General features: G+C 59.4%; 2 protein-coding genes and 1 long non-coding RNA gene across 4 annotated transcripts in view; 1 reads left to right on the top strand and 2 right to left on the bottom strand.

Annotated features, from left to right (window-relative positions):
- Nucleotides 1–8,625, top strand: part of PLCG1 (phospholipase C gamma 1) — a 35,610-nt gene extending 26,985 nt beyond the window's left edge. Inside the window, exons 17-32 of one of the 2 annotated variants that reach the window (XM_032838481.1) lie at nt 228–428; nt 510–629; nt 718–898; nt 1,811–1,888; nt 2,695–2,798; nt 2,966–3,062; nt 3,284–3,353; nt 3,862–4,019; nt 5,340–5,436; nt 5,581–5,805; nt 5,884–6,032; nt 6,795–6,909; nt 7,014–7,175; nt 7,290–7,378; nt 7,470–7,651; nt 7,833–8,625. In XM_032838481.1, coding sequence (XP_032694372.1) covers nt 228–428; nt 510–629; nt 718–898; nt 1,811–1,888; nt 2,695–2,798; nt 2,966–3,062; nt 3,284–3,353; nt 3,862–4,019; nt 5,340–5,436; nt 5,581–5,805; nt 5,884–6,032; nt 6,795–6,909; nt 7,014–7,175; nt 7,290–7,378; nt 7,470–7,651; nt 7,833–7,875 — 2,071 coding nt within the window. In that variant the 3' untranslated portion in view covers nt 7,876–8,625. Of the gene's footprint in view, nt 1–227; nt 429–509; nt 630–717; nt 899–1,810; nt 1,889–2,694; nt 2,799–2,965; nt 3,063–3,283; nt 3,354–3,861; nt 4,020–5,339; nt 5,437–5,580; nt 5,806–5,883; nt 6,033–6,794; nt 6,910–7,013; nt 7,176–7,289; nt 7,379–7,466; nt 7,652–7,832 lie in introns of both variants that reach the window. The other variant, XM_032838480.1, reaches the window with a different exon arrangement.
- A 10,417-nt stretch (nt 8,626–19,042) lies between these two features.
- Nucleotides 19,043–23,838, bottom strand: ZHX3 (zinc fingers and homeoboxes 3). Its single transcript, XM_032838482.1, has 2 exons — nt 20,961–23,838; nt 19,043–19,392 (listed from the first exon to the last, which is right to left on the bottom strand). The coding sequence occupies exons 1-2, from the start codon at nt 23,824–23,826 to the stop codon at nt 19,382–19,384; spliced, it is 2,877 nt and encodes a 958-aa protein (XP_032694373.1). The 5' UTR covers nt 23,827–23,838; the 3' UTR covers nt 19,043–19,381.
- Nucleotides 23,839–23,846: 8 nt separating this feature from the next.
- LOC116855633 overlaps nt 23,847–24,898 on the bottom strand; it is a 96,140-nt gene continuing 95,088 nt past the window's right edge. The window contains exon 3 of the long non-coding RNA XR_004380409.1: nt 23,847–23,960. This is a non-coding gene — a long non-coding RNA (uncharacterized LOC116855633). The remainder of the gene's footprint in view (nt 23,961–24,898) is intronic.

Genomic DNA, 24,898 nt, shown 5'->3' with positions numbered 1-24,898 from the left:
TATTGTGTCCCCCTGCCGAGACCACCGCTGTCTGGCGTTGGTCTCTGTTACAGGCTCTCACGTGGAGCGTGATCTCCTCACATGCATGCACACGCATACTTTTCTGGGTGCTTTGAAGCCCCTCTGCGGGTCTGCCCAGCCGCTGAGCACCTTGGGCGCCTCGCTTGGGCTGGAGCACGGCGTTCTGGGCCACACCTGCTTCTCGCCGCCTCCCTGTCTTCCCGCAGGAGGAACGGGAAAGTCCAGCACTGCCGGATCCACTCCCGCCAGGACGCTGGGGCCCCCAAGTTCTTCTTGACAGACAACTTGGTCTTTGACTCACTCTATGACCTCATCACGCACTACCAGCAGGTGCCCCTGCGCTGCAATGAATTTGAGATGCGCCTCTCAGAGCCTGTCCCGCAGACCAATGCCCACGAGAGCAAAGAGTGAGGGAGGGCCTGGCGGCTGAGGGCTGGTAGGGGGACCGAAGTCGGGGAGGCCAGTGATTGACTCGGGCCTGTCCTCAGGTGGTACCACGCCAGCCTGACCAGAGCTCAGGCCGAACACATGCTGATGCGTGTCCCCCGGGACGGGGCCTTCCTGGTGAGAAAACGGAACGAACCCAACTCCTACGCCATCTCCTTCCGGTGAGGGGCGTGGCCTGGGGTGCTCTAGGTGGTGTGGGGCCATGCCCGGATCTGGGCTTCCTTGACCCCATGTGACCGTTCTGTTCAGGGCCGAGGGCAAGATCAAGCATTGCCGTGTCCAGCAGGAGGGCCAGACGGTGATGCTGGGCAACTCGGAGTTTGACAGCCTCGTGGACCTCATCAGCTACTACGAGAAGCACCCACTGTACCGCAAAATGAAGCTGCGCTACCCCATCAACGAGGAGGCGCTGGAGAAGATCGGCACCGCTGTGAGGGCCTGGGGCTGGGGGCATCGTGGCGGGCAGGGACCCTGGGCTAGCTGCTGGGCGCTCGTGGGACAGTCTGGCTGTGGGAGCTCCTGGACAGGTCACTCTGCCCAGCTGGGGGCCATGGCATAGGTGCCAGGACAGTGTCTTGGGGGATGTGTCCTCTGCGAGGGTGTGTCTGCAAGGAAGGGCATGCATTAGGGGAAGAGGTTAGGGGCTGTGAGCTGAGTTCTGGGGTGAGGAGGTCCTGGAACTCACTCAGGGAGCAGTAGGCCCAAGGCCTGAGGCTTCGCCGGCCGGGCTTGGACTAGACTGTCCCTGGGGCAGAGGGGAGAGTAGGCTACAGAAGGGCGGCTGTGGTGGGAAGAGTCAGGGGGGTACGACGAGTGAGGTAGAAGGCTGCGCAGATGGCATAGGGGCCGGGAAGGGCTCAGTACCGGGACTGTGGCGCTGGACAGAAGGACGGCGTCTAGGACGGGAGGTCCCCTTGAGGCTTGTCATCAGTGGGCACAGGTGTCCAGGGAAGGGGCCCGGGGCTGGACTGGTGTATTGGCGGGACTGGGGCGGGGACACCAGGAGGGAGGGAGGGAGGGAGGAGCCACTGGGCTAGAAAGTTGAGTGCACGGCACCTGCGGGAGCCCGCTGCGGACAGCACAGCAACAGTGTGGGCCTTCAGGAACAGAGACGTCTCAGAATCATGAGGAGGGTTTCAAGGGTAAGAAGGTGGAGAGTAGGGAGGGCCAGGCCACACCCATTGAGGTCTGAGATGCTGGTGGACCCGATGCGAGGGAGGGGGCAGACTTGGCCTTGTGCAGCAGGACACGTGGGCCTGCTGCACTGATTGAGGGGCCTGGGGCAGCCTGTAACCACTGTTCTCTCTGGGTGTTAACCTATCCCATTTGGTCCCGTTTGCAGGAGCCTGACTACGGAGCCCTGTACGAGGGACGCAACCCTGGCTTCTACGTGGAGGCGAATCCTATGCCAACTTTCAAGGTACAGCATCAGGCCTCTGGTACAGGAAGCGCAGAGGCGGGGGGGGGGGGGGTCCCCAGCGGCTGAGGGCTTGCATTTCTGTGCTCAGGGGCCCATCTGTGGTCGTTGTGGAGAAGTGGTGCTTGTGGTTTTCCGAGGCCCGAGAGGTTGTGAGATGTGTGGTTTGTGTATGACCACAGCTCTCCCTGGGCTGACCCCCTCCCAGACCTTGTCCCTGGGGGTCCGCACTGACCCTTCCAGATTGTTCCCCAGGGTAACTCCTGTTTCCTCCTGGGTGGAAGCAGGGCAGGGGCAGGCCACACTGGCCAGAAAACTTTTTTCTTTGCTCCTCAGTCCCTCACCTCATGAAGATCTGTCAGAGAGCATCTTCCTCTTTCTGCTCTTTTCTCTAAGGGGTAAAGGAGTTGTGCCCTATTTCTCAGCCTCTTCCCTCAGCAGCCAGGGAGCCTGGGAAGGAGGTTCTTTTCGTCTCTTTTCCAGATGAGGACTGATGGGGTCCCAGCCATGCCCATAGGCTTTCAGGTCCCAGGGGAGGCACTCGAGGCGCCCACACACACTCTCCCCCTAGACTGCCAGCCCTGATTCCCGGGGACAGATGGAAGGTTCTCCCTGGGGTCCAGGCTGTGGGGCTTGCAGGGGTCCACCTGGACTTCAGGAGTCTCCGTGGCAGAGGCCCTGGGACTGTCCTCTGTCACATCTGTCCTGGAGTCTCCTGTAGGTCCAGTGGTGAGGACTGGAGCTGGGCAGGTGGCTCCAGGTCAGGAGGTGGGAGAGGACAGCTTGCTCTCACTGCTGCCCCCCTGCAGTGCGCCGTCAAGGCCCTCTTTGACTACAAGGCCCAGAGGGAAGACGAGCTGACGTTCACGAAGAATGCCATCATCCAGAACGTGGAGAAGCAGGATGGTGGCTGGTGAGCCTTGTGCCCGGAGCCACAGCCGTGGGTCCGGGGGTTGGGGGGTGGGGCGCACATGCCCGTGGGCTGGCTGTAGCTGGCTCCTGTGGGGGGCCTTGGCAAGGGCTCCCCTCCTGTGGAAGTCGGGGCTGGTTGCTAAGGTCCGTGCCATGTTGCTCCCACAGGTGGCGGGGGGACTACGGGGGGAAGAAGCAGCTGTGGTTCCCGTCGAACTATGTGGAGGAGATGGTCAGCCCCGCAGCCCTGGAGCCCGAGAGGGAGGTGAGTGCAGAGCCACGTGGGGGGGACATGTCAGTCACACACAGCGACACAGCCACTGTCACTTGCAGTCCACTCACACCCCTGAGGGGCTGCAGTTGCCAGGACACACGTGCTGTTTGTGTTGTCATGTGTGTGCTTGTGGGGTGTGCTTGTTGCGAGCACACAACCATGCATGTGTACAGTGGACATACTGACGCACCTGTGGGCTTTGCTTTCCACAGCACTTGGACGAGAACAGCCCCCTGGGGGACTTGCTCCGGGGCGTCTTGGATGTGCCGGCTTGTCAGATTGGTGAGCCCCCATCCCGTTTTCCAGCCCACCGTTCCTTAGGGTCAGGCTCTCTTTTTTGTGGCTGTCGGCACATGCCGAGAGAAGAAGCCAGAGGCTGCCCTCCCTCGGAGCTCTCCCTGTGCTTGGAGTCTCCCTTGATGCCCTGGGCTCCTGTCTTCACCTCCAGCTTTGAGCCCTGCGTGCTCACCGGAGCCAGGCACTATGGGAGACGCAGACAGCTCGTGGACGTCCACTCTCCTCCAGGGCGAGGTCCCGGGGTGGGGCAGGGGACCCAGGGGGAACAGACTGGGGTTTGAGCCCCAGCCCGCCTCTACCGGCAGGGACTTTGCTCGGAGCCCTGAGGTCCTCTGCTGTCACATGGGCCTGGCCCAGCAGCCTTGTCCACCTCATGGTGTGTGGGGAGGAGGACAGGTGGTGAGGGGACTCGGAGCCTAGGGGGCCCAGTGCCTGGGCTGTGGTGCGGGGGACGCAGAAACATCTTGCCAGCTCCGTTCTCTCGCTCTCCCAGCCATCCGTCCTGAAGGCAAGAACAACCGGCTCTTCGTCTTCTCCATCAGCATGGCTTCGGTGGCGCACTGGTCCTTGGATGTCGCTGCCGACTCGCAGGAGGAGCTGCAGGACTGGGTGAAGAAGATCCGAGAAGTGGCCCAGACGGCAGATGCCAGGGTGAGGCGCATCTGGGGGGATGCAGGGGTGCGTTGGCAGCCTACGAGCCTCTTGGAGGGTGAGGCCTGCGGCATCGGGCCCCACTCTAGGCCGGGAGCCGTGGGAGACACACGGAGCCAGCCCTGCGGCTGTCAGAGCTGGAGATGGCCGTAGGACACCCCTTGGCTCTGCCTGGCGGGCACTTGCACAAGCTAGCACGGAGGCCAGAGAGGTCCTGGGCTGGAGGCGGGAAGAACAGGCGGTGGGGTATGGGAAAAGGGCTTTGCTGGCAGGGGGAGCAGCTAGATGCGGCCGGCCAGGGTGGGTGGAGTCCGATGTCTTGGGGGCTGTGGAGGTACCAACAGGCATGATAAGGACCTGAGAGTGCCCCTTGGTTTCGGCAGCAGCAGACGGCCCTAGTGCCATGACAAGGAACCAGGGCAGTGTGGTGGCCAGGGTTGGGGGGCCGTGGGCAGTGGGGTGTGGCAAAGGGAGTGCGTCTCCACGGGGTCGGAGCCAGGGCAGGCTCGCGTGCCGACTGCTAGAGGAGCCAGCGGGCAAGAGGAGGCCTCTTCTGAGCCTGGGGCGATGGAGAGGAAAGTGTTGGTCAGGGTTAAGGGGATGGCCGTTCCCCCACTGGTTGGTGTGGGAGAGAAGGCTAGAAGGCCACACGTCTGTGGCTGCTTTGGAGAATGGGGACCTTTGAGTCCCACAGTGAATGGAAGGTGCTGAGATTTTACTGGCAGACATGCTGGTTGGGGGATGGATTCTGGGGTCTGGGCCAAAAGAGGGACTAAGACTATGAAAGTAGGAGCCCCTGATGGAAGAAAGTGGGCCTCTGCGGGGGGGTGAGGACAGGATAGGGTGCATTTGTGAGTGGCTGTGTTGCGTAGGTGGCTGCACTGGGGTCGGGGGAGCTGAGGTGGTGAGGTTCTTACGACTGGGAGGTAGGGGGAGTATCCTCTGGGCACCAGAGACTGAGCCAGAGGCCCGCATCCCCATGGGAGTCAGAGGAGGCCGCCTTTTTGCCTAAGGGAGGCAGGGTACCCGAGGCTTACGCAGCATCGCTGGAGCACGCAGCCTGCCCCGGGACCCTGAGCTGTCCCAGAGGCATGGGTGGTGGTGAGGATCCCACCCTCTGAGAGTGTTGGAGGGCAGGTGTGCCCTTTAAGGCAGAGAAGAGGAAGGATGGTTCTGAGGTGGGGCTTGAGGACAGAGGGCCCTTGTTTACTGCCCAGTGGGGTCTGGACGAGGCAGGGGACAGGGAAGGGCTCGGAGAACACCTGTGCTGTGGGGTGCCCCTTCTGCCGGGCGGGGGCTACAGGCTGTGTGTGTCACCAGCTCACAGAGGGGAAGATGATGGAGCGCAGGAAGAAGATCGCCCTGGAGCTCTCCGAGCTGGTTGTCTACTGTCGGCCTGTTCCCTTCGATGAAGAGAGTAAGGGCCGCGGCCCCAGCGGGGTGGGTTTGTGTGCCCTCGCTGGCAGGAGGAAGAGGGAGGAGCATTCCATCCCTTTATATGGGGTTTGGGGGAGCTGCTTGGGTGGGTGGGCTCTGTCAGCATTCTCCCTGTTTGGCCCAGAGATTGGCACAGAGCGTGCCTGCTACCGGGACATGTCGTCCTTTCCGGAAACCAAGGCTGAGAAATACGTGAACAAGGCCAAAGGCAAGAAATTTCTCCAGTACAACCGGCTGCAGCTCTCCCGCATCTACCCCAAGGGCCAGCGGCTGGACTCCTCCAATTACGACCCCTTGCCCATGTGGATCTGCGGCAGTCAGCTCGTGGCCCTCAACTTCCAGACCCCAGGTGAGGCGCTGCTCTGTGGGGCGGGGAGGGGCCCTGTGGGCTGTTGGGCGGGAGTCCGCTGTAACCCGGCTCTTCCAGATAAGCCGATGCAGATGAACCAGGCCCTGTTCATGGCCGGCGGCCGCTGCGGTTACGTACTGCAGCCGAGCACCATGCGGGATGAGGCCTTCGATCCCTTTGACAAGAGCAGCCTCCGGGGCCTGGAGCCGTATGCCGTCTGCATTGAGGTGTGTGCCGCTCGTCGAGGGGCTTCAGGGTGGCGGGGGTCGCTCTGCTGGGGCTCTTGTCCAGAGTCAAGGTTAGGGGGTCTGCGTGACTGTGGTGGGATGGTTTCTGAGCTTGAGGAAGGCTTGACAAACCTCTGAGGTGGGAGGCAACTAGCAGCCTCCACTGTGGCCCAGAATGGTAAAGGCCCAAGGCAGGTGGGCTCACTGGGGCCTGCTCTCAGCCCTGAAGAGCCACGCTGTCCAGTGAGGCCCAGCCGTGGGTGGCCGCCGCCTGCAGGACAGGGAGTTAGTGCCAGTGGTGAGCCACCCGCAGGGGCCAGCGAGAATGAGGCTTGAGCGAGAGTGACCCCCTGCCCCCAGCTCTGTTGGAGACCCGGCCCTGAGCCACCGAGCTGGTGCCACCTGCCCGCTTCACGGTGGGTGGGGCTGAGCCGTCTGGAAGGAGGGCTGGGGAGAGCTTAGGGAGGATGTGCTCCACCCCCGAGAAGAGGTTTCTGTTTTCTTTCCCTGTGGCGGAGTCCTTTAAGAGATGTCCGTGTTCGAACAGACGTGGATTTAATGAGGTAGATGCAGAAACTCCATTGAACGCTGCGGCTAAAGCGAAGATTTCCAGCGCCGCCGCTCTTTTGGCCTTGACGCTGGGAGCCATTTAGCGGGCTGCCTCTTGGGGGCCCAGCAGAGGGCGCACTGCCTCCACTGCAGAGTGAGGCCTGGGAAGGAGCAGAAAGGACAGTCCCCGGCCCATCTTGGCCTGCCTTCCAGGTACTGGGGGCCCGGCACCTGCCAAAGAACGGCCGAGGCATCGTGTGTCCTTTTGTGGAGATTGAGGTGGCTGGAGCGGAGTATGACAGCGTCAAGCAGAAGACAGAGTTCGTGGGTAGGTCTGCCTTCCCCATTCGCCTCGCCCTGAAGGCCCCTCCACACTAGCAGCTCTGTCCTCTCGAGCCGGTGGCCTGAGGCCTTTTGCCCTGACTTCCGCAGTGGACAATGGACTGAACCCTGTGTGGCCTGCCAAGCCCTTCCACTTCCAGATCAGTAACCCGGAATTCGCCTTTCTGCGCTTTGTGGTGTATGAGGAAGACATGTTCAGTGACCAGAACTTCCTGGCTCAGGCTACCTTCCCGGTGAAAGGCCTGAAGACAGGTGAGGACCCTTCCTAGGACAGTGCCTGGGACCTACCTGGGGGTGCGAGGAGTGCGGGGGGCGGGCCCGCTGCCCGGCTCCCTCCCAGGCTGAGAGCCAGGCCTCCTCGTCCAGGGTACAGAGCCGTGCCTTTGAAGAACAACTACAGCGAGGACCTGGAGCTGGCCTCCCTGCTCGTCAAGATCGAGGTTTTCCCTGCCAAGGTAACCACAGCGTGGCTGGGGGGCCGGCGGGCTGCATCCTCACGAGGCCCCAGGGAGCCACTGACCCCACGTGCACTCCCTGTTGAAGCAGGAGAACGGGGACCTCAGTCCCTTCGGGATGTCTCTGCGGGAGCGGGGCTCTGATGCCTCAGGCCAGGTGTTCCATGGCCGGGCCCGGGAAGGTTCCTTTGAAGCCCGCTATCAGCAGCCATTTGAGGACTTTCGTATCTCCCAGGAGCATCTGGCAGACCATTTTGACAGTCGGGAACGGAGGTGAGGGGATGAAGGGTGGGTAACATACCGCAGAGATGGGAAGGACGACTTGCAGCCCCTTCTGGGTCCTTCTCTTGCTCCCGGGTAGAGGTTTTCCATGTCTGGCTTTCCTTGGCTTGGGCTTTTCTACAGGGCTGCGAGTCCCCACTGTTGGTAAAGGACACTTCCTCCTTCTGTCCAGGGCCCCACGAAGGACTCGGGTCAACGGAGACAACCGCCTCTAGTTGTGCGCCAGCCTCGTTGAGAGCAGCAGGTGCCGCGTGCCTCATGGAGTGCCAGTGAGCTGGGTTCTTGGGAAGTGGCCTGTCGTGGTGGCCATCCTGGCCCCAAGGCCCGGAGCCTGGATTCCAGCAGTGACTGCTAGACAAAACCAAGCCATTAACGAGATGTATTACTGTTTGGGGCCTCCATGCCCCCGGCTCTGGGTGAAGGCAAAAACTGTACTGTGTCTCGAATTAATTAAGCACACACATCTGGTCCTGACTTCTGGAGATGGAGCCTTCCATCTGTGGGACCAGGACCATGGCTGTAGCCCCTTGGAGAGAGGCTGCCTCAGCCCACGGCACGGGAGGCTCTGAGGAACCCCGGACCTTCTCGAGAGAGCAGCAGCCTCGCAGGGCCAGGGAAACAAACCCAAGTTTACATTGTCCTGGAGCTTTAAAAGCGCAGCTGGGCAGGGGTGGGGGTGGTGGCCCTGAGCCAGGGCGGAGGAGCACAGGACCTGCCTGCAGAGGGGCTCTGCCTGCTTGAGGAAGAGGACACAGCACAAGGGCGCGCTGCCCGCGGCCGGGGACACTACCCAGCCTGCAAGATACAGGGAATCATGTTAGAAATAGCAGCAGCGGGTGGCCCAGCCTGCCGTGGGCCACGGAGGGTTACCCTTCAGGCCACTGTGTGAGGGGCTGGAGGAGGCAGAGCCCCAGGGCGCCGCCTGGAGGAGGAATAGCAGCACCTCAGGACCTCAGGAGGAGGAGGAGGAGGAGGACCTGGTCGCCCTGCGTCACCGCGGGCCACACTGTCTGCCTGCTGCCGGAAGCCTGGGGCGGCCCAAGGTGGGTGGTCTGGAGGCGAACCTGGAGAACGCAGACCTGCTCCCTGGGGGCCGGAATTTGTGGATGGGTTGGCTGAGTCGCGCAGCCACTCCTGCCACGCGGTCGGCGAGGGCGTGCCACGCGCAGAGGCCACGGACAGGTGCCACCGACAAGCAGAAGGTCTAATGGTAAGACTGACTGGAGGCCTTGGTCGGACACGGGTGCCAGGATGGAGGAGGAAGTGGCGGGGATCTTCCCCAGTACATTCAGGAAACTCCTGCACACACGGACCTGCCTCCTTCAGGGCGCCCTTCAGCGGGCCGCCAAGGGGGACACCCCCCATCCTGGTTCAGACTGAAGACCACTCCCCGTTGCAGCAGCAGACTTGGGATCGGAGCCCGCGGCCAGCACAGCATGAGGATGCTGGGACGGTCCTGGGTGTTCACTAAACCAGTTGAAAGTCCTGTTACTGGGCATCTGTGATGTTGGAGATGGAATTTTAAAGGTTATTTTTTGCACACCCGTTTCTCACTATCTTCGTTATTTCACGTAGGTCTATGATTTTCTAGGTCTTCCACTTCTAACCGGAAAGCTGCTTGGAGGGTGCGGGAGCCAAATGAACGAACATGTCTGTGCACTGTGGCAGAACTGTTATTTTTATGGATTTTACAGCTCAACTAACAGTGTTATCTTTTCAAGATTTATATATTTATATACTCAAGAAAAACCACTGAGCCGTTAAAGCCTTGTTATTATTCGATCCTAATAGTGATTCCATTTTCTATAGCTTACTTTTAGGGTAGAAGGTAAATTATTTAACATTCTATTAAATTTTCCATATCCTGGATTGTAAACCGAAGGAAATTATACTAATTTCTGAGAAAACGTATTGGTTTATTTAAACTAATTCCGAAGTTGTCTCTGCAAGTATGATATCCTAGTCTTGTCCATAGCAAACATCTATATATGGTTGCCAGCATTTGGTTTACAATTTAAAAATTAACAAAAATCTTGTTTTACTGGAAAAGCTTTAAAAGGACCTAAAAAATAACAGTATTTTTCTTCTCAGTAGGCTAGTTGCTAAATTCCTTACTCCTGCTCCTCACCTGTGGAGGTATCCTTGGGGCAGAGCCCAGGGGAGGGGAGGAGAGAGGCTGGCTGTGACCTGCCATGTCCTGTGGGGCCAACTGCATTGCAGATGGTAAGGCTGTTAGGAATGGGGTAGGCAGGGATGGGAGGAGAAGAAATAGCAAAGACTATCCAGCTGGTCAGGTGGTTGGTTGGTTTGAAGGCAAAGAGACCGAGTGCGCTTTCCCTTAGGAATGAAAGAGGGTTAAGGCGTTGTCTGCTCTGTGGGTAGGTGTGGGGGCAGCTGCTATGCCTCCGGCTGCTTCTGTCTAGCTGGCGCAAAGGTCCCAGAAAGGAGATGGAAAAGGTTGGGAAAGCAGCCCCACTGAAGGGCAGAGGCTGGGGTCCTGGCCTGTGGGCACAGAGGCGCCCCACGGCACAGCCGGCACACGCAAGCCCGCCGCCTACCTCTGGGCTCAGGCTCAGCCGCTTGCTGGCCATGTTGGCGCCTTGAGATTTGACTGCCAGCTAAGCCACCCCCGGGTGCCTGTGCGGGCTCCTCCGGGGGAGCTCAGGAGAGCCACTTGTCTGGAGACCGCTTACCTGTGGACCATTTGCTGGGTGGTTAATCGGCAGTGGAGGCGGGGAGAGGTTTTCGGCAACTTCCAGGTCAAGCAGATCTCCCTCCTCTGGGCTAGGAGGTGGGGTGAGGCCACCCTCTCCTCCTGCTTGACTGCAGATGGTACGTTGGGGTCAAGTGCGGCCACTAGCCCACCTGTGAGCTAGCCCAGCTTTCTGGGGCCTGCCAGCTGTGGTGGTGAGTGGGAAGCAACCCAAGTCCCCTCCCAGCCCGCAGGAGCCTCTCCTTTCAAAACAACGCAGCGCTCAGACATCGGGTGAGAAACCTCATTGGCTTGCAACCCAGTCTCTGCGCCCAGACCTGGCTGAAAAGGCCATGGCCTTACCTTCCCCGTGGTCTGTGCCGGTGTAGATCAGAAATGACGCACATACACAGTTGCCTGCCTGGTGGACGGGTGGTGACAGGCCTAAAAAGTCAGCCCCGGGAGCCTGAACAGATCTGTCACTGAAAAGATGCAGGTAAGTATAGTTAGTTGTTTCTTAAAATGGAAATTGGTATACCCCCGTGTGGTAATTCACATACCACACAAAGTGTGGAGGTACCAAGATTTTTAAGCCAAGTCCAAGGCTGACTAAGAGTTAGAGATTCCAAGCATCCCTTTGCTGTCTGACAAGTCAGACCACGAAGACCTAATAGTTCCCAAGCTCACAGATCAGTTTAGAATATCTCTTGCCCACTGAGAAGGTTCAACAATCAGTATCAGGGCTCCGACTGCTCGGGTTCTTGGTGGCCCCCTGGCTTTCTTCTAGAGCTGCTCTGGCCTACTCAGGATGGTCCTTTTCTCACAGACAAGGTGGTGGGTGGGAGGTAACCTGGACTTCCCCGAGCCATGCTTTCCCACTCCAGGTTCCTGTGGCCAGGAGAGAGCTTTAATCTATGAAGAAAGAGGTTCCCTGCTGGTCTTTCGTTAGGGGCCGTCTGTCCTCACAGGACAGGCTTGGCTTGTTGGTACTGACCATTTTTATTTTAATCAGAACATGTTCATTTACCGAACAAGTATCTTTCTCGAGTGTGACTTGGGGAGGAACAGCTCTGAAGTCCTTGCAGTGGCTTCACAGACCTGAGGCATGCCTGTCCCCTGCCACCCACCCACCTTCCCCTGCGACACTGCCTTTGCCTTTCATGGCCGATGTCTTGATCTTTCATCCTGGCAGGAAACATGACAACCCTGTCACGCGGGGCACAGATCAGTTTCACCTCCGCTTCCTCCAGGCAGACCTAACCTCACTGATTGCCCCGGGAGGCCCCCCAAGCCGGCGGAGTGAAGGGAGACACTTGGCGGAGCCTGAAGGTCGGGCCGATGGTGGGCAGCTGCCTCACCGTGCGTGCAGGCCCTCTCCCTGCAGTGGGACGCTTGGGCTGGCACCGCCTCCCCCGCACCGGGTGAGGCCTCACCTGGGAAGCTTCTGGAAATGCCGGTGCCCAGAGCTCAGAGAGCTGTTCTCCAAAAGCTGCCCAGGTAAACCAAAGAGGCAGAGTTGAGACTCACCAGTTTGTTTTTTGGGAGGTGTCGTCTGCCCAAACAAACAAACGGCCAGGAGGAGGAAGGCCATGGTACCAGGGGCAAAGACGAGCAGTGGATGGTTCCCGGCAGGGTCCCCTCTCACAGTCTGCAGCAGGAACTGCTCCTGGCTGGCTGGCACAGCAGGGACAAAGGGAGGGACTCCGAGCGGCAGGCCTGGGCTTCCCGGCCAGCGGACATGCGCACTCAGCACCACCCAGCCGAGGCCGGGGCCGTTCACAAGGATCTGGGGCCATGAGCAGAGGACCACCCCCCACCCCCCCCCCCCAACCGGCACATCCTGAACAACATCTGAAGGCCGGGGCTGGCTGGAAACTCCTCTTTCCGTTCGAGCCCGTCCTCTCTCATCACTGCTGTTCTTGTGAGGGGAGGAACCAGCTCAAGCAGTATCAGGTTATCCCACCGAACTAGTTCATGGAACAAAATAAGGTCCCGCCTCACATTTCAGTTCAAGAGCTCAAGCTCTGTCTCAGCCTGACAATCCTTGGGTGTTCCTGTGAGAACTCCCAGGGGACTCGTGCCCGGGAGTCAGGCAGGGCTTCGATTTCCTGCCTGGAGCCCACTGCACGGAGGCCCCGCGGAAGCTCACGGCACCCGCCCCCCCACCCCCCGCACCTCCCCGCAGACTTCTGCTGCCAACTCTGTCCACAGCTGTGTCCCAAGAAGCCACCGCCCGAGCCTGCACGCACCCGGGGGCTTCGGCTGACTGGCTTCAGGGCTTCACACCAGGCTGGTCCGGCTCCCACAGACTTTACATTCGGCACGAAGCCGCTTTTCAAGGCTTAAGTTGGCCTCCACAGGGCCAAGCCGGGGACAGACCCTGGTGTCCACCTGGGACGGGAACTACCTTTCTATGTCTCTGCTCCCAGGGATATTACTTGTGGGCTCCCTTTCTCCTGTCGCAGGCCCTCAGAGGCCCCCCCCCCAACAAGATGCAATCGCTGACTCCAGGAATGAGGCTTCTAACATTCCTTCTAGGCCCCTGAGTCCTTACACACGTTCGCCAGCCCCTCCCTAGCAAACACAACAAGCTCTGCTTCTGACTGTTGTCATGGGGAAAAGGGGAAAGAAAAGGACTTGCCAGCATCCTCTCACCAGACACCTGAGGACTCCAGGTCTGATTCATCTGCCTTTGTCTATGTGGTGCAATTTCTAAAAACATCACGGTTCCGTCATGGTAGAAGCCCGTCGCGTGGACACAGCAACGTGGGAGACGGCGAGTGGGACTTCTCTGAAGTGGGCCAAGGCGAACGGCCCTGCTCATCCAGCCACGTTTAAGGTCAGGCTCGCCTACTAAATAAATCAGCAGATGTCAAGTGTTCTTAGTTTTCCGGGCTCCGCCACAAAATAAACTCAGCAGATGTGAAATGTATTTATGTTTTTATTTAGGAACATTCAAAAGATTTGAAGTACCATTTCGGCCCATATCAAATTGTATAAGCAGTTTGGCCCTGCTCCCTTCATCCAAATCCACAGATACAAAATCTAGGAAATGTGCAATTTGCATCTTAGAAATAGCAGCACCCCCGGGGGGCCTCATGAGGCCTGGAGATCCAGCCCAGAGAGGGCAGCCCGCTCCACCGCCTCGGCACAGCCACGGTCCAAAGGCAAGTTTCGTCTTTCTGTTAAAACTATACCCCTGGGTAGAGAACTCCCATTCCACCCAGGCCTGACCCTCAGAGTATGCCCCTCGGTTTGGCGTCACACCTGGGGCCGCAGGGGGTAGGTAGGGACCCTCTTGTATAGTTCGGTGAAGTTTCCATTTGTCTCTGGACACACAGGGCAGTTGCCTCTTAGCACCAAGATGATCCCGTCTTTCAGGCGTCTCTGGGCAACGGGAGGCGCACCAGGGCAAACTGCCCACCAGCCACTCCGGCCTTCCCGTGGCCCCGAAGACCAGAAGGTAAGTGGGTGGCAGGAAACCGGCAGGACTCGGGACCGTCGGGAAGGAACTGCAGCCGCCGCAACCTCCCTGACTTCCACCCGGACTGTGCTCCACAAACGTCCAATGAACGATGGCCGGCAGCGGGGAGAGGAAGGTTGCTGTGTTTTCTTCGTTGTAACAATTACGGCCCAGTCCGGTCCTCCCGACAGCCGAGCGGCGCGCGTGCCCAGAAGCGCCGCAGGAACGCTTCTGCTCGGGGCACCCCGTCCCCTGGCGCTCACCCGGGCTCCCTGGGGCCCCCTCCAGCCGGCGCCCCTCAGCCTGGGGCTCCCGCCCGGCCAGCATCTCAAGCAAACGGCCAGAAGGAGACCGCTGTGTGGGCAGGAACCAAGGACCAGTGACAGCCTCTCTCCCTAAACACAAATAACACAACGGCTACCACGAGGGGCGATTCTCACTCTCCACCAGCAGGTCTACTCCGGGGTCTGACCCTCGGGAACGACCACACGCTTGCAGCTTTCTACGTCCAGTGACTCCGAACAGCCTCTACCTTGGACAATTCCCCTAAGGCTCCAGCCGGATACTTGAAATACTTCTAAGTCCCCCACTTAGCGTGGGAACGAAGAGCAGTCCTAGGGCACAGCAGTCCTAGAAACGCCACTAACACGCAAGCGCTCCGGTGCGCTCGGGCGACCGCGGCAGAGCTGGGCTCCGGAGGAAGAGGCGCTAATGGCAGGTCGACTTGCAGACTCTCAGGCACCCCGGTTTGCCCCCTGCCCCCTGCGGGCCGCGGGAAGGACAGCCAGCAGAAGGGAAGATGGCCACCTCTGAAAAGCCCTGCGCGCTGGGCTCGCCCCTCCCTCTGGCTCCAGCCTGAGCAGCCACAAGGGCCAGGCTCTGAGGGCAGCAGAAGCCTCGGGGCTGGGGACAGCAAAGCAGGACTCGTGTTTTTGGTGGATCCTGGCAGTCCTGCCAACCAAAAGACAGTGTTTTTACAAATCAAGGCGGCAGGTGCTTGCTGTCACCCATGTCCGTGTGATGACCGGGGCCTGCTGGTCCTGCCAGGCCCGGGGGTTTCCGCCCCTGCTCGGGACCTCTGCAGACAGAATGGCTGCTTCCTGCCGGAACCAGGCTGTCCAGTCTCCCGTGTGGGGAAGGCCTGGGAAGGCCCCATTCAGAGGAGTTGGCCAGGTTCGTGGCCAGTCTTGACAAGTCACTCAGGACTGAGAAACAGAAAAGCAGGCTGTGGATCACCCCTAGGACCAAATGCTCTGAGTGCTCTACCTGCCCCGCTGCGAGCCCTTGCTGGGTCCGCTCAGAGAAGCCCCCGCCCGGGACGACCCGGTGCCAGGAACACCACACAGGCTGGGGCAGAAACCAACTCCCACCGAGGCCTCTCCGTCCCTTTTGGACGCAGAGCTGGGCTGGGTAGCCAGCCAAGGTGCACCCGCAGTCGTCCCTCCCGTGGTCACTCGGCCTCAATCAAAACCCGTCACTTTGCTGAGAAGTTGCCTCCAGCCTCCCCAGCCCTGGCGCCGCACCACCTGGCTGTTGTAAACGGCCAGAGAAGGAGCGTGCTGGTTCCCTCAGACCGAAGCCCGCTCGGAAGAAGGCTTGGGCTCCCCCAGCCACGCAGAGATGGCCCCCCCAGGTCTGGGCAGGAAGGCTGGGCAGGCCTGTGCTCCTCAGGAAAGAGAACAAAGGAAGCAGAGTCGGGAGACCTGGACATGGGACTCCAGACGGGAGTGAGGGGAGCCCAGCCTGTCAGCGCCCTGGGCCAGGGGCTGCTGGCTCCGGCCTACAAGTTGGTCCTATAGACACTCAGCTATCTACAGGGTCTTCCCCGGCATTCAACTGAGCCTCGCGAGTCAGTGGGATGAAGGAAAATTAAGGATAATTAAACTTAATACAAAAGGTGGGTCAAACCAATAACCTGCCCCAGATAAACTCTGAGCAAGGAAAGGGGGAGGAAAATTAGAAAAAGCCCAAATTCCAGGTTTGGTAAAAAAATAAAATAAAATAAAATTCCAGGTTTGGTTTGATTTCACGCTTTCTTGTTGGCCGGTTCTCCTTCCCTACAAAGCGCCTTTCTGCACTGGGCCGTGGTGTTTACACGGACGAGGATGTCGGGGGAGGGAACAGGAAGACACGAGGCAACGCGGCCGGGGACCAGGCAGCCCAGCAGGGAGCTGCGGGAGGAGGTGGGGGGAGCCCGAGCACCCAGCCTCCATGGAAGGCAGCCTGGCACAGATGTCCCAGGGCCAGAGCAGGGAGGAAGGGGACATAGGACCTGTCACTGAGCCACCGACTGAGCAGGATGAAGAGCCACATCTTAGCCTGGAAAACACGCTGGAACTTCCCGGTGGGACAGCCCCCCACGGCCAGCTGGGACGCCACCGTCCGTGCACGGGGGAGCGGACAAGCTACCAGCCCACACTGCCCGGCTCCCACACCCGTGCTTCTGGAGAACAGGGAGCAGGGCCTCTGCTCGGGTGCTTGCTTGGGGCACTGGGGTCCAGCGGGACAGCCGCCTGTCACCCGGCGAGGCCAGGAGCTCCAAGTCACGTGGCGCTACCAAACCCCAAATGCCAGCAGGGCCATCCGAGCAGGGCGCTCTGTTTCAGGAACGTGCGACTCCTGAACAGGAGAACTCTCCTCTCAAATCAAAAAGCTCCCTCATAGTCAAGAGTTAAAATAAGTAACAAAATATGCAAGGTCTATGTATCATAAATCCAGATTTCCTTGATCAGATGATGATCCGGTTTCACCTACTACAACTGCATCTACAACCCCAGGTAAAAAATAAAACAAACCAAACATGTGCCAGACACAGGAGACGAGAAACACTGAAATGTTTACGATCTGTGACGAGGCCACGTGCATACAGAGGAGAAAGACGAGTCGCCTTATACAACAGGCTTTTCTTCAGGGGGGACTAACCCCACGTCTCAACTCTGCAGCCCACAGACCGCCTTCTGCCAGAGGCGACATCACAGACACGCTTCGACGGCGTGCAAAACCACAGTGACCTGTCCTGTGACAGGACACAGGGCTGCCTGCAGCGGTCCCACACTCCCCCCAAGCCCCCGCCACCGCCCTCCAGGCCTGTGTGGGTCTCCGTGTCGGGTGAGCAGTATTCCCCGAGCACCCAGAGCCCTGGGCACCGGCTCGCGGACCCAGCCGTCTCGCTCACCATCACCGGTGACCGTGATGCTTGTGACCGTGAGGCTCCAACCCACTATTCGCTCGGGTCCAAGCCCACAGCAAGGGGGTGGGCCTCTCTAGGCTGCTGGGGGCCTTACCTGGGCCGTCTTGCCATTCATGGGCAGGGCTAAGAGCTGTGAGGAAAACACGGCCAGGCAGGCAGGCCTGTAGCTTCTCCACCTTCTAGAGACAGGCTGGTGCTGAGGCTGGGTCGCTATGTCCTACGTGAACTTGTCCACCATGAAGTTTATTTTTTGTGTTGCTGTTTGGGTTGTAAATGAAATATGAACACAAATAACCGAGAAAATTCTCTTTAAAACCCTCTGGCCAGTGCGGGGCTCAGAGGGAGGCCGGTGTCGCCAACACTCAGATGGTTTCCGGCCGGGCCACCGCAGTGGCACCTTGGGCCTGGCATTCCCTCCGACACAGGCTCCTTTCCCCAGCAGCCACGTGCCGGGAGCTTCCTCAAGTGTATACCTCAGGTGGACATTTTACGAGTATCGAATGAGCATCTGTACTCTATGTGTATATATAAATTAATCTGCATGTACATAAACCCTAAATGAAAAATTCCAGGTGTCTGTTCTCTGCAGGAAGGCAATCACTCACCATGGGCAATTCTGCCACGAGGTCTTTGGGGCTAAAGGCTTCACACAAATGAAAAGGACACAAACACAGGGTGCGGAACTTGCCAAGTACTCGTACATCATGTTTGAAACAACTCAGAGGTGGTCCCTACTGGGCCTGGGAGAGCGGGAGAAGACACTTTAGAAGAGCAGGGGCTCAAGGGCTTCTGGTGTCCGGAGAAAGCCGTCTCCTGGAAGGCAGAAGGTGCCACCACCATCTTCGTCCTTGGAGCCAAGACAGCAAGGGGCCGCACCCAGTTCAGTTCTGGGTAGGGTCAGGGAGACAGCGCCTACCCTCCCGCCAGCCTGTCGTGCCTGAAGCCCCCGCCCTCTCTCTCTGGGGCCGCTTTGTGCTGCCCCCCGCCCCCCACCCAGCCCGGGCCCAGGAGGAGCATGTTCACAGGGCCTTGGGGAAGCTCACAGGCTTAAGGAAGCAGGTGGTCTCCGGCAGGCGAGTGGAGCTGCCGGGGACATGACTTCCGCCTGCCCCACCTTCGCCCGCTGCTCTCAGAACAGTTTTGGGGAAATAGCGATTTACCAAGTCGTACAGCTTTGTAAGCAAGTTGCCCAGTGTTTCAAAAGCACCTTTTCCTGTGATTTTTCTCAATTAAAAAAATGGTATGAGGATCAGGCTAAAGAAGATCTTGTTTCCAAATCTGGGAATATAAATGCACAACTTAAGAAAAATCCTCACAAGGGCCTGTCCAGTGATGCCCAGCACCCAGCCAGGCCCTTGGCGTGGGGGGCCACGAGCACCCTGGGTGTCCGGCCAGGACCCCCCATCTGCAGGTGTCCGTGCCGAGGACCACCCCCGCTCTGACAGCTCCTGGCTCCCCAGATCCCAGAGCGTTCGCTCTTACTCCCAGCGGAGCGCGGGTCTTCCTTCCCAGACTGCTGGCGGCCTTGAAGGGCTACGACAACCACAGCGGCCAGAGCTGCACGCTGGGGCCGTGCACTTCTGCATTCGGCCCCGCCTGCTCCTTTCCTCAGTTTTCCTTTCACTCTCAGAACATCTATACTGAAAAACAACAACAAAAACGTGGGCACAGCGGTCAGTACATCGGGCTTGCCAACAAATGCTTCAAGAACTTGATCTGATAACTGAAAAGTTCTGGTCCATGATTCAAACTCCCACAAACAAGCAGTGTGGCTGGAACAGCTTCCAAGCCCGGGGAGCAAGCACTAGCAGGTGGCCGGCGCCCGCCGCGTCGCCCCCAGGGCAGGGCAGGGCAAGGCCCCCTCGGGCAGCGGCCTGGGCAGACACCGCCTTACTGAGGAGCTCGGGGGCGCCCAGGGCTTCGCGTGCAGGGGACCCGCGGCCTCCGCGAGCTGCAGAGAACAGACACAGGGCGTCTGCAGAGATGACGGGAGACACCGCGCTGCTGGCTAACCCAGCTTTCTACGTGACGAAAGCGTTCGTAATCGGATGTTTTATTAAATGTGGATAGGCGGATTTATAGGTTAAAAACTTGATTCCGTGTCTATGAATATGAACTCTGAACTATTTTATCCACTGGAAGGCAAAGGAAAGGTCCTACGTGGTGGGAGGAAGGACTGACAAGCACTCTGCTCTCCCCGGGCGCACTGGGCGGTGGCGGCAGGCTCTGGGCGGGCGGCGAGGCCTCCAGAAGCTCCGGGCGAGCCCGGCGGCGGCGGGCATGGGAGCGGCGTGTGGCCGCGGAGGCGGGGTGAGCCCTTCCCCATGGCAGGCGGCGTCCCGGACGGGCCAGTCCTTCAAAGTGAGCAGTTCCCATTCAGTCTGTTTCTGAGGAGAAAACACAGGCCTGTCACCTCCTCAGCGGCCGCCACCTGGACCCCCCCACCTCCCGGCACCCGGGACAGGGGCCGCGCCCTCCCACCCGCCGCCGCCCGTCCCGCAGCGCCCCCCGCACCGACCAGCGCCCCCCAAGCCCAGGCCGCCACTGGGTGCTTGAGAGGCCCACGGTCTGGGACGCTCGCCGACATGGCCCATGCACAGAGGCTGGCGGTGGAGAAACCAAGCACAGACACACAGACACACAGACAAGCCCTTCCTGAAGCCAAGGGTTATGGGCTTCAGACAGAAGAGGAGGCGGCCACAGTGCCACACCTGCTCTGTCCCAACCGGGGACACCACACTTGGACTAGCGGTGGATTCAGGAGCGGGGTCGGGGGAGGGCAGTCCTTGTGACTCAAACCCACTCATCCCACCTCCTGGTTAGCTTTTCTTTCTAATTGTGATAAAACATACACGACATAAAAGCTACCATTTGAACCATTTTTGAATGTACGGTTAAATGGCTTTAGATACATTCACAAGGTTTGTAACCTCCACCCTATTTCCAGCTACCCCCAAAATATACTTCAGTGAAATTTTAATTTAAAGACTCTAGATTGTTCTAGTTGCCAGCAATCCTCAGGGGCACGCCCAGTGCTGGAGAAGGTGCCCCAGGCAACCAGCCCCATGAAGCCAGTCCTGTTTCCTGGAGCCCACCACCGCCTGTGAGGGCCTCACTGACTCATGGGGGCCTGAGGAAAACAAGGTCAAGTCTGGAAATACGGGACCCAGAACCAACTTCTAAAGGTCCCCAAATCGGAGAATCTGAGAATCCAGACACTTGCTCAGTTTCCACGGGCTGCTGGCCATCCTGTGATGAGGCTTCTACGGAGACAAACCCCCAACGATGGGGAGGGGAAGGGGAGGCTGGGACCTCGGGGGGCAGGACCTGATACTGCCAAAGTGACTTGTCTGGGGCTTTAAAACTATCTCTGGTAACTTATCTTCTAAAGTTTTCTTTCAAGCTAATACCGAGGATACGATCCAGAGAAACGGAGGAACAAAACTCAAGCTTTTGATTCCACAGATGTCTAAGGGGGAAGATGATTTCCCATTTCTCCAAATCAGAAAGAGCAACAAATGCAAATTACAGGGCTTTCACCATTTACATGAAAGCACTTCCCACACCTAAGGGCAATCTGAGCCCCTTTCCTTCTGCTCGCCATCCTGAGTTGAATTTCCTCAATAGTCCTGTTGCTCTCTCCTTACACCCGGGGGCTGTGGATCCCTCTGACTCTGAGGGTGCTTTGACCTACTCTCCCACTGCTAGGAAATGTCTAGAAAAGCTTGCACACTTACAGGCCCCCTCTGTTCCTTCCCCTGACGACACAGGAAACACATCACACTGTAGGTCATATTCCATCGCGGTCTAATGGCTTCTGCTGCAGGCTGTCCCCGAAGCAGCCGGCCACTTGGTCCCACTGCCAGGGAGCTTAGGAACAGCAGCCACCCCCGTGGCCCGCCAGGGGCCCCGCCCTCCCCACAGCGGATGGCCCTGGACCCCGAGAGCTCCTTACCCAGCTGAAGTCCAGCCTGGGGACTCCGGGTATCAAAGGGCTCCGAGCTGGCCTCAGGGGCGCCGGGCTCCCACGACTCGCTGTTTTCCGACACCTCTGCACAGGCGTCCCCCGTCCCTTTGTGCACGGCTGCAGGCTCACGGGCGCCCTGGTCCTCGCCGCCCGTGTCCGCCACAGCCCGGGTGTCCTCGCCCATCTTCTCCGCAAACCACTGCTTGACCTGCTGCGAGCTCATCTGGGTCTGGTCGCAGAGGCTCTGCAGGTCCTCCTCCCGCAGCGTCTTGTGCGTCCCGTAGTAGTCCTGCAGCAGCTCCCGGTTGCCAGGGGCGATGACCAGCAGCCCCGGGGGGAAGTTGCCCCGCTTATAGTCTTCGTACCACTTGAGCTGGCCGTTCTTCAGGGCGTACCTGCTGTCCCCGAACCAGCGCACCACCTCGGGCCGCGGCAGGCCGGTCTGGGCCGTGATGGCGTCATAGTCCTGGGTGCTGGGCCACCGCGTCTGCACGAAGAGCCGGCGCAGCAGGTGCCGCTGCGGGGCCGTCTTCTTGCAGCTCGCCTTGCCGGGGGGCTGCTCGGCAGGCTTGCCGGGCCCCTCCTCTTCGGGCTCGCAGGCGCCCGGCCCCGGGAGCTCGCTCCTGCCGTTGGCCTCGGTGACCCGCAGGTTCTTGAGGTTGATTTTGATGGGGCTGACCTTGCGCTCCGCCAGGGCGTGGCTGCCGAGCCCTTCCAGGGAGCCGTCTTCGCCGGGGACCCTCAGGTCCCCCACCAGCTCCCCTTCTCCCGCCTCGTCCTCGGCAGCCGCCACAGCCTCCTCATCCGGGCCGGGGCCCTCGTCGGCCGTCCCGGGGTCCTCGGCGCTCACTCTCTTCCGCCTCTCCGAGAACCAGCTGTCGATCTCTCTCCGGGTCATCTTGGTTTCCGTCCTCAGGCGGTCCAGCTCCTCGTCGGGAGGGAGGGGGTTTTGTGCAAAACTGCTCTCCAGGGCTCTGAGCTGCTCTGGGGCTCGCTCCTTGTACTTGGTGGGGGTGAAATCCGGGGTCTGGTGCCAGGCCTGGCGTTTGGCGGAAGGGGGGGCCGCCAGGCTGGCGGCTGGCGGGATGCAGGGCACCTCGGGGGCCTTGGCCACCGCCGGAGAGAAGGGCGCCTCGGGCCCGGGGTCGACGACGACGGCGCCAGGGTCGCCGGGCAGCACGGCCCTGGAGCCCTTCAGGTTCCGGCAGTGGTACCTGCGGTCGCTGAACCACTTGCGCACCTCCCTGGTGCTGAGGCCGGTCACTTTGGTCAGGTGCTCCACCTCGCTCTGCCCTGGGAACTGGTTCCGACAGAAGCTTCCCTTCAGGGCAGACAGCTGCTCGTGAGACTTCTTGTTCTTGTAGATGCTGGCGTCCAGGAAGGCCTGCGAGGTGATGCTGGGGCACGCCGTGAGCAGCGACTGGGCCGCGTTGACCACCTTCACCGCCGACGCCGTGTTGGAGCACACCGTGTTAATGGGCGCCGCGGGGGGCTGCTTGGGCACCGACGTGACGGCGGGCGGCAGGGAAGAGCCGGGCGCCTGCAGCCCGTTGGCCATCAGCGGCTGCGTGACCAGCAAGCCGCCCGCCGCGCCCTCCGGCTGCCCCACCACGTGACCCGGGAGGGCGGCCTGGATGAGGTGCTGGACGCCGCCGGCATTGGCCACCAGGGGCGTGTTGAGGACGGTGATCGTGGGCTGGGGGACGGACTGAATGACCGTGTTGAACATCTTCTTCCGGGCATCCTCAATCTCCTCGGGGGACCAGCTGATGCCCTGCTTCAGCCTCTGGGCTGTGAACCAGATCTTGAGCTGCTCTTCCGGGTACTTGGTGACCACGGTCAGGTAGCAGAGCTCCGCTTTGGTCGGGTAGGGGAACTTATGGAACGAGTTCTTCAGAAAGCTGTTGGAGTCCATGGCCGCATTGTAGGTGGGGATGCTGCTCAGGGGGATCATCACCTTGGGGAGGGACTTGGACGTGGGCAGCGGCTGGTGCCCATGGTGCTGGGCGTGCACGGGGGGCGGCTGCTGCAGGGGGAGGAACTGCGCTATGCCGGCCGGCAGGACCGGCACCGCTCCCAGCAGGGGCCCGTTGGCTGCGTGTGGCCCTTTGGCCGAGCCGGCGGCCGGCTGACTGACCGGGACCGCGCCATTGACAAAGGGGTGGTCCCCCTCCTTCGCCTCGGCCTCCCCAGCTGGTGGGTTTGGTAAGGCCGTGTCACCCACAGGCTGACTGGGCATGTTCTCCTTGAGCGTATGAATTTTTTTGGCTTCAGCTTTGCCTTTCATTATCTTCATGATTGGAGTTTTGGTAATGATGATTTCGGCCTGTCCGTCAGTCCCTTCGGCGTTGGGCTCACTCGGTGTGTCGGGAGCACAGGTGCTCTCGGGGACGCTCTGCTCCACAACCACATGATTGTCTGGCTTGGCCACATTCCATACAAAGCTGGCTTCTCCCGAGTGACACTTGGCATTGTGCAGAGAAAGGCCCTCAGGAGTTTTTGCCAAAAAACTGCATTCAGTGCATACAAAAGTTGGATCCTTATTGAAGTCTGGGTGCTCTGAGTTCATATGTCCCACAAACTGAGTTATGTCCTGGGATCTGAAATCACAGTATTTGCAGGAATACGAATAGCCGTCCAACGTGCCCCGGTGCCCGTTGGCCAGGGCGGGGCCATCAGTACTGCTGGATGTCGGGGCAGCCTCGCTGCTGCTGGCAGGCGCTTCGGGGGGCAGCTCCTGCTGGGGTCCTTCTGGTAAAGCCTCGGCGGGCTGGGCCTCCGCGCTGGCGTCCTGTAGCACCACGGTCTTCACAGGGATCATGCACGGGGTGGTGGACTTCCTCTTGCTAGCCATGGCGACAATCACACTGGCCTGTCCCGTCAAGGGCCTCACAGTGTAAGTTCCAGCTGCTCCATGTGGACCAAAGAAACAGTTTCCAAGGGCAGTTTTCTCAGTTGTTTGCAGAAAGCAAGTTTTTCCTATTAAACCTAAGGAGGAAGAAAAAAACGCTCATGATCTCTTAGGCTCTGGCTGTGTACTTCCAGACACCCAGACGAACCCTGCAGCTTGCCTTGTATGACAGGGACCTTTTCTCGAGAAGTTCCCCAGCAGCCTGAATGTGGAGCCCCCACACACCAACAAAGTAGGGCCCTGAAGTATGACCTGGGGAGGTTCCAATACCATTTAATAGACTTAAGACATATGTTTTGTTTTGTATTTCCCTCTGTATATTCTTGTATTAAGTAACTCAGATTCAAAAACCAAGCAATGACAATAACAATAAAATAATCCTTTTTTCGATCTCCAAATTAATTCTGACCATGTCAGAGCGAGAACAAAACATCTAGTGTAATTCTTGTTTAAATGTTTGGGCCAACAAGGGTTTTTCTTTTCATAGCCTTCCCACACATGAGAACAAGACACCGCCTCTGCCTCTCCCAAGCCAGGCCCAGAGGCCAAAGTCAGCTGTGTGTGAAGTGGCAAGGGGGGGTGTGTGGCAGCCCACAGGAGCCGGGCCTCCCTCTGTGGCCTTTCCCTGCCTGCTGCCTGGCCACACCCCCTAGGATGGCTTTCATCACGGTGACAGATAACAACACGCACAGGCGAGGCCGGGGTGAAATGAGAGCCTTCCTCTGTGGCCGGTGAGATGCCCGTGAATTGGCAGAGCCTCTCTGTAAATCAGCTTGGCAGTTCTTCGAGAAGTGAAATGAAGAGCTGCCGTAAGACCCAGTAAGTCCAGCGCTATGTATACACACAGAAGAAGTAACAATAGATTCACACAAACACTGTGCACAGATACGCATGACTTCATAATAATGGCTAAGAGGTAGAAACCACCTCAGTGTGCACCGGCAGGCAGATGCACAGACCAAACTGGGCACATCTATCTGGCGGAGGACTGAGGTGCCATCGCGTGCTGCAACAC

The sequence above is a fragment of the Lontra canadensis genome, unplaced genomic scaffold (assembly GCF_010015895.1).
Source record: "Lontra canadensis isolate GAN:19392208 unplaced genomic scaffold, GSC_riverotter_1.0 scaffold105, whole genome shotgun sequence".
Lineage (NCBI taxonomy): Eukaryota > Metazoa > Chordata > Mammalia > Carnivora > Mustelidae > Lontra > Lontra canadensis.
This window is presented reverse-complemented; position numbering and strand designations above follow the sequence as displayed.

Excerpts from the sequence above, each read along its gene's own strand:
- ZHX3 (XM_032838482.1), bottom strand. The coding sequence starts at position 23,826 with ATGGCTAGCAAGAGGAAGTCCACCACCCCGTGCATGATCCCTGTGAAG.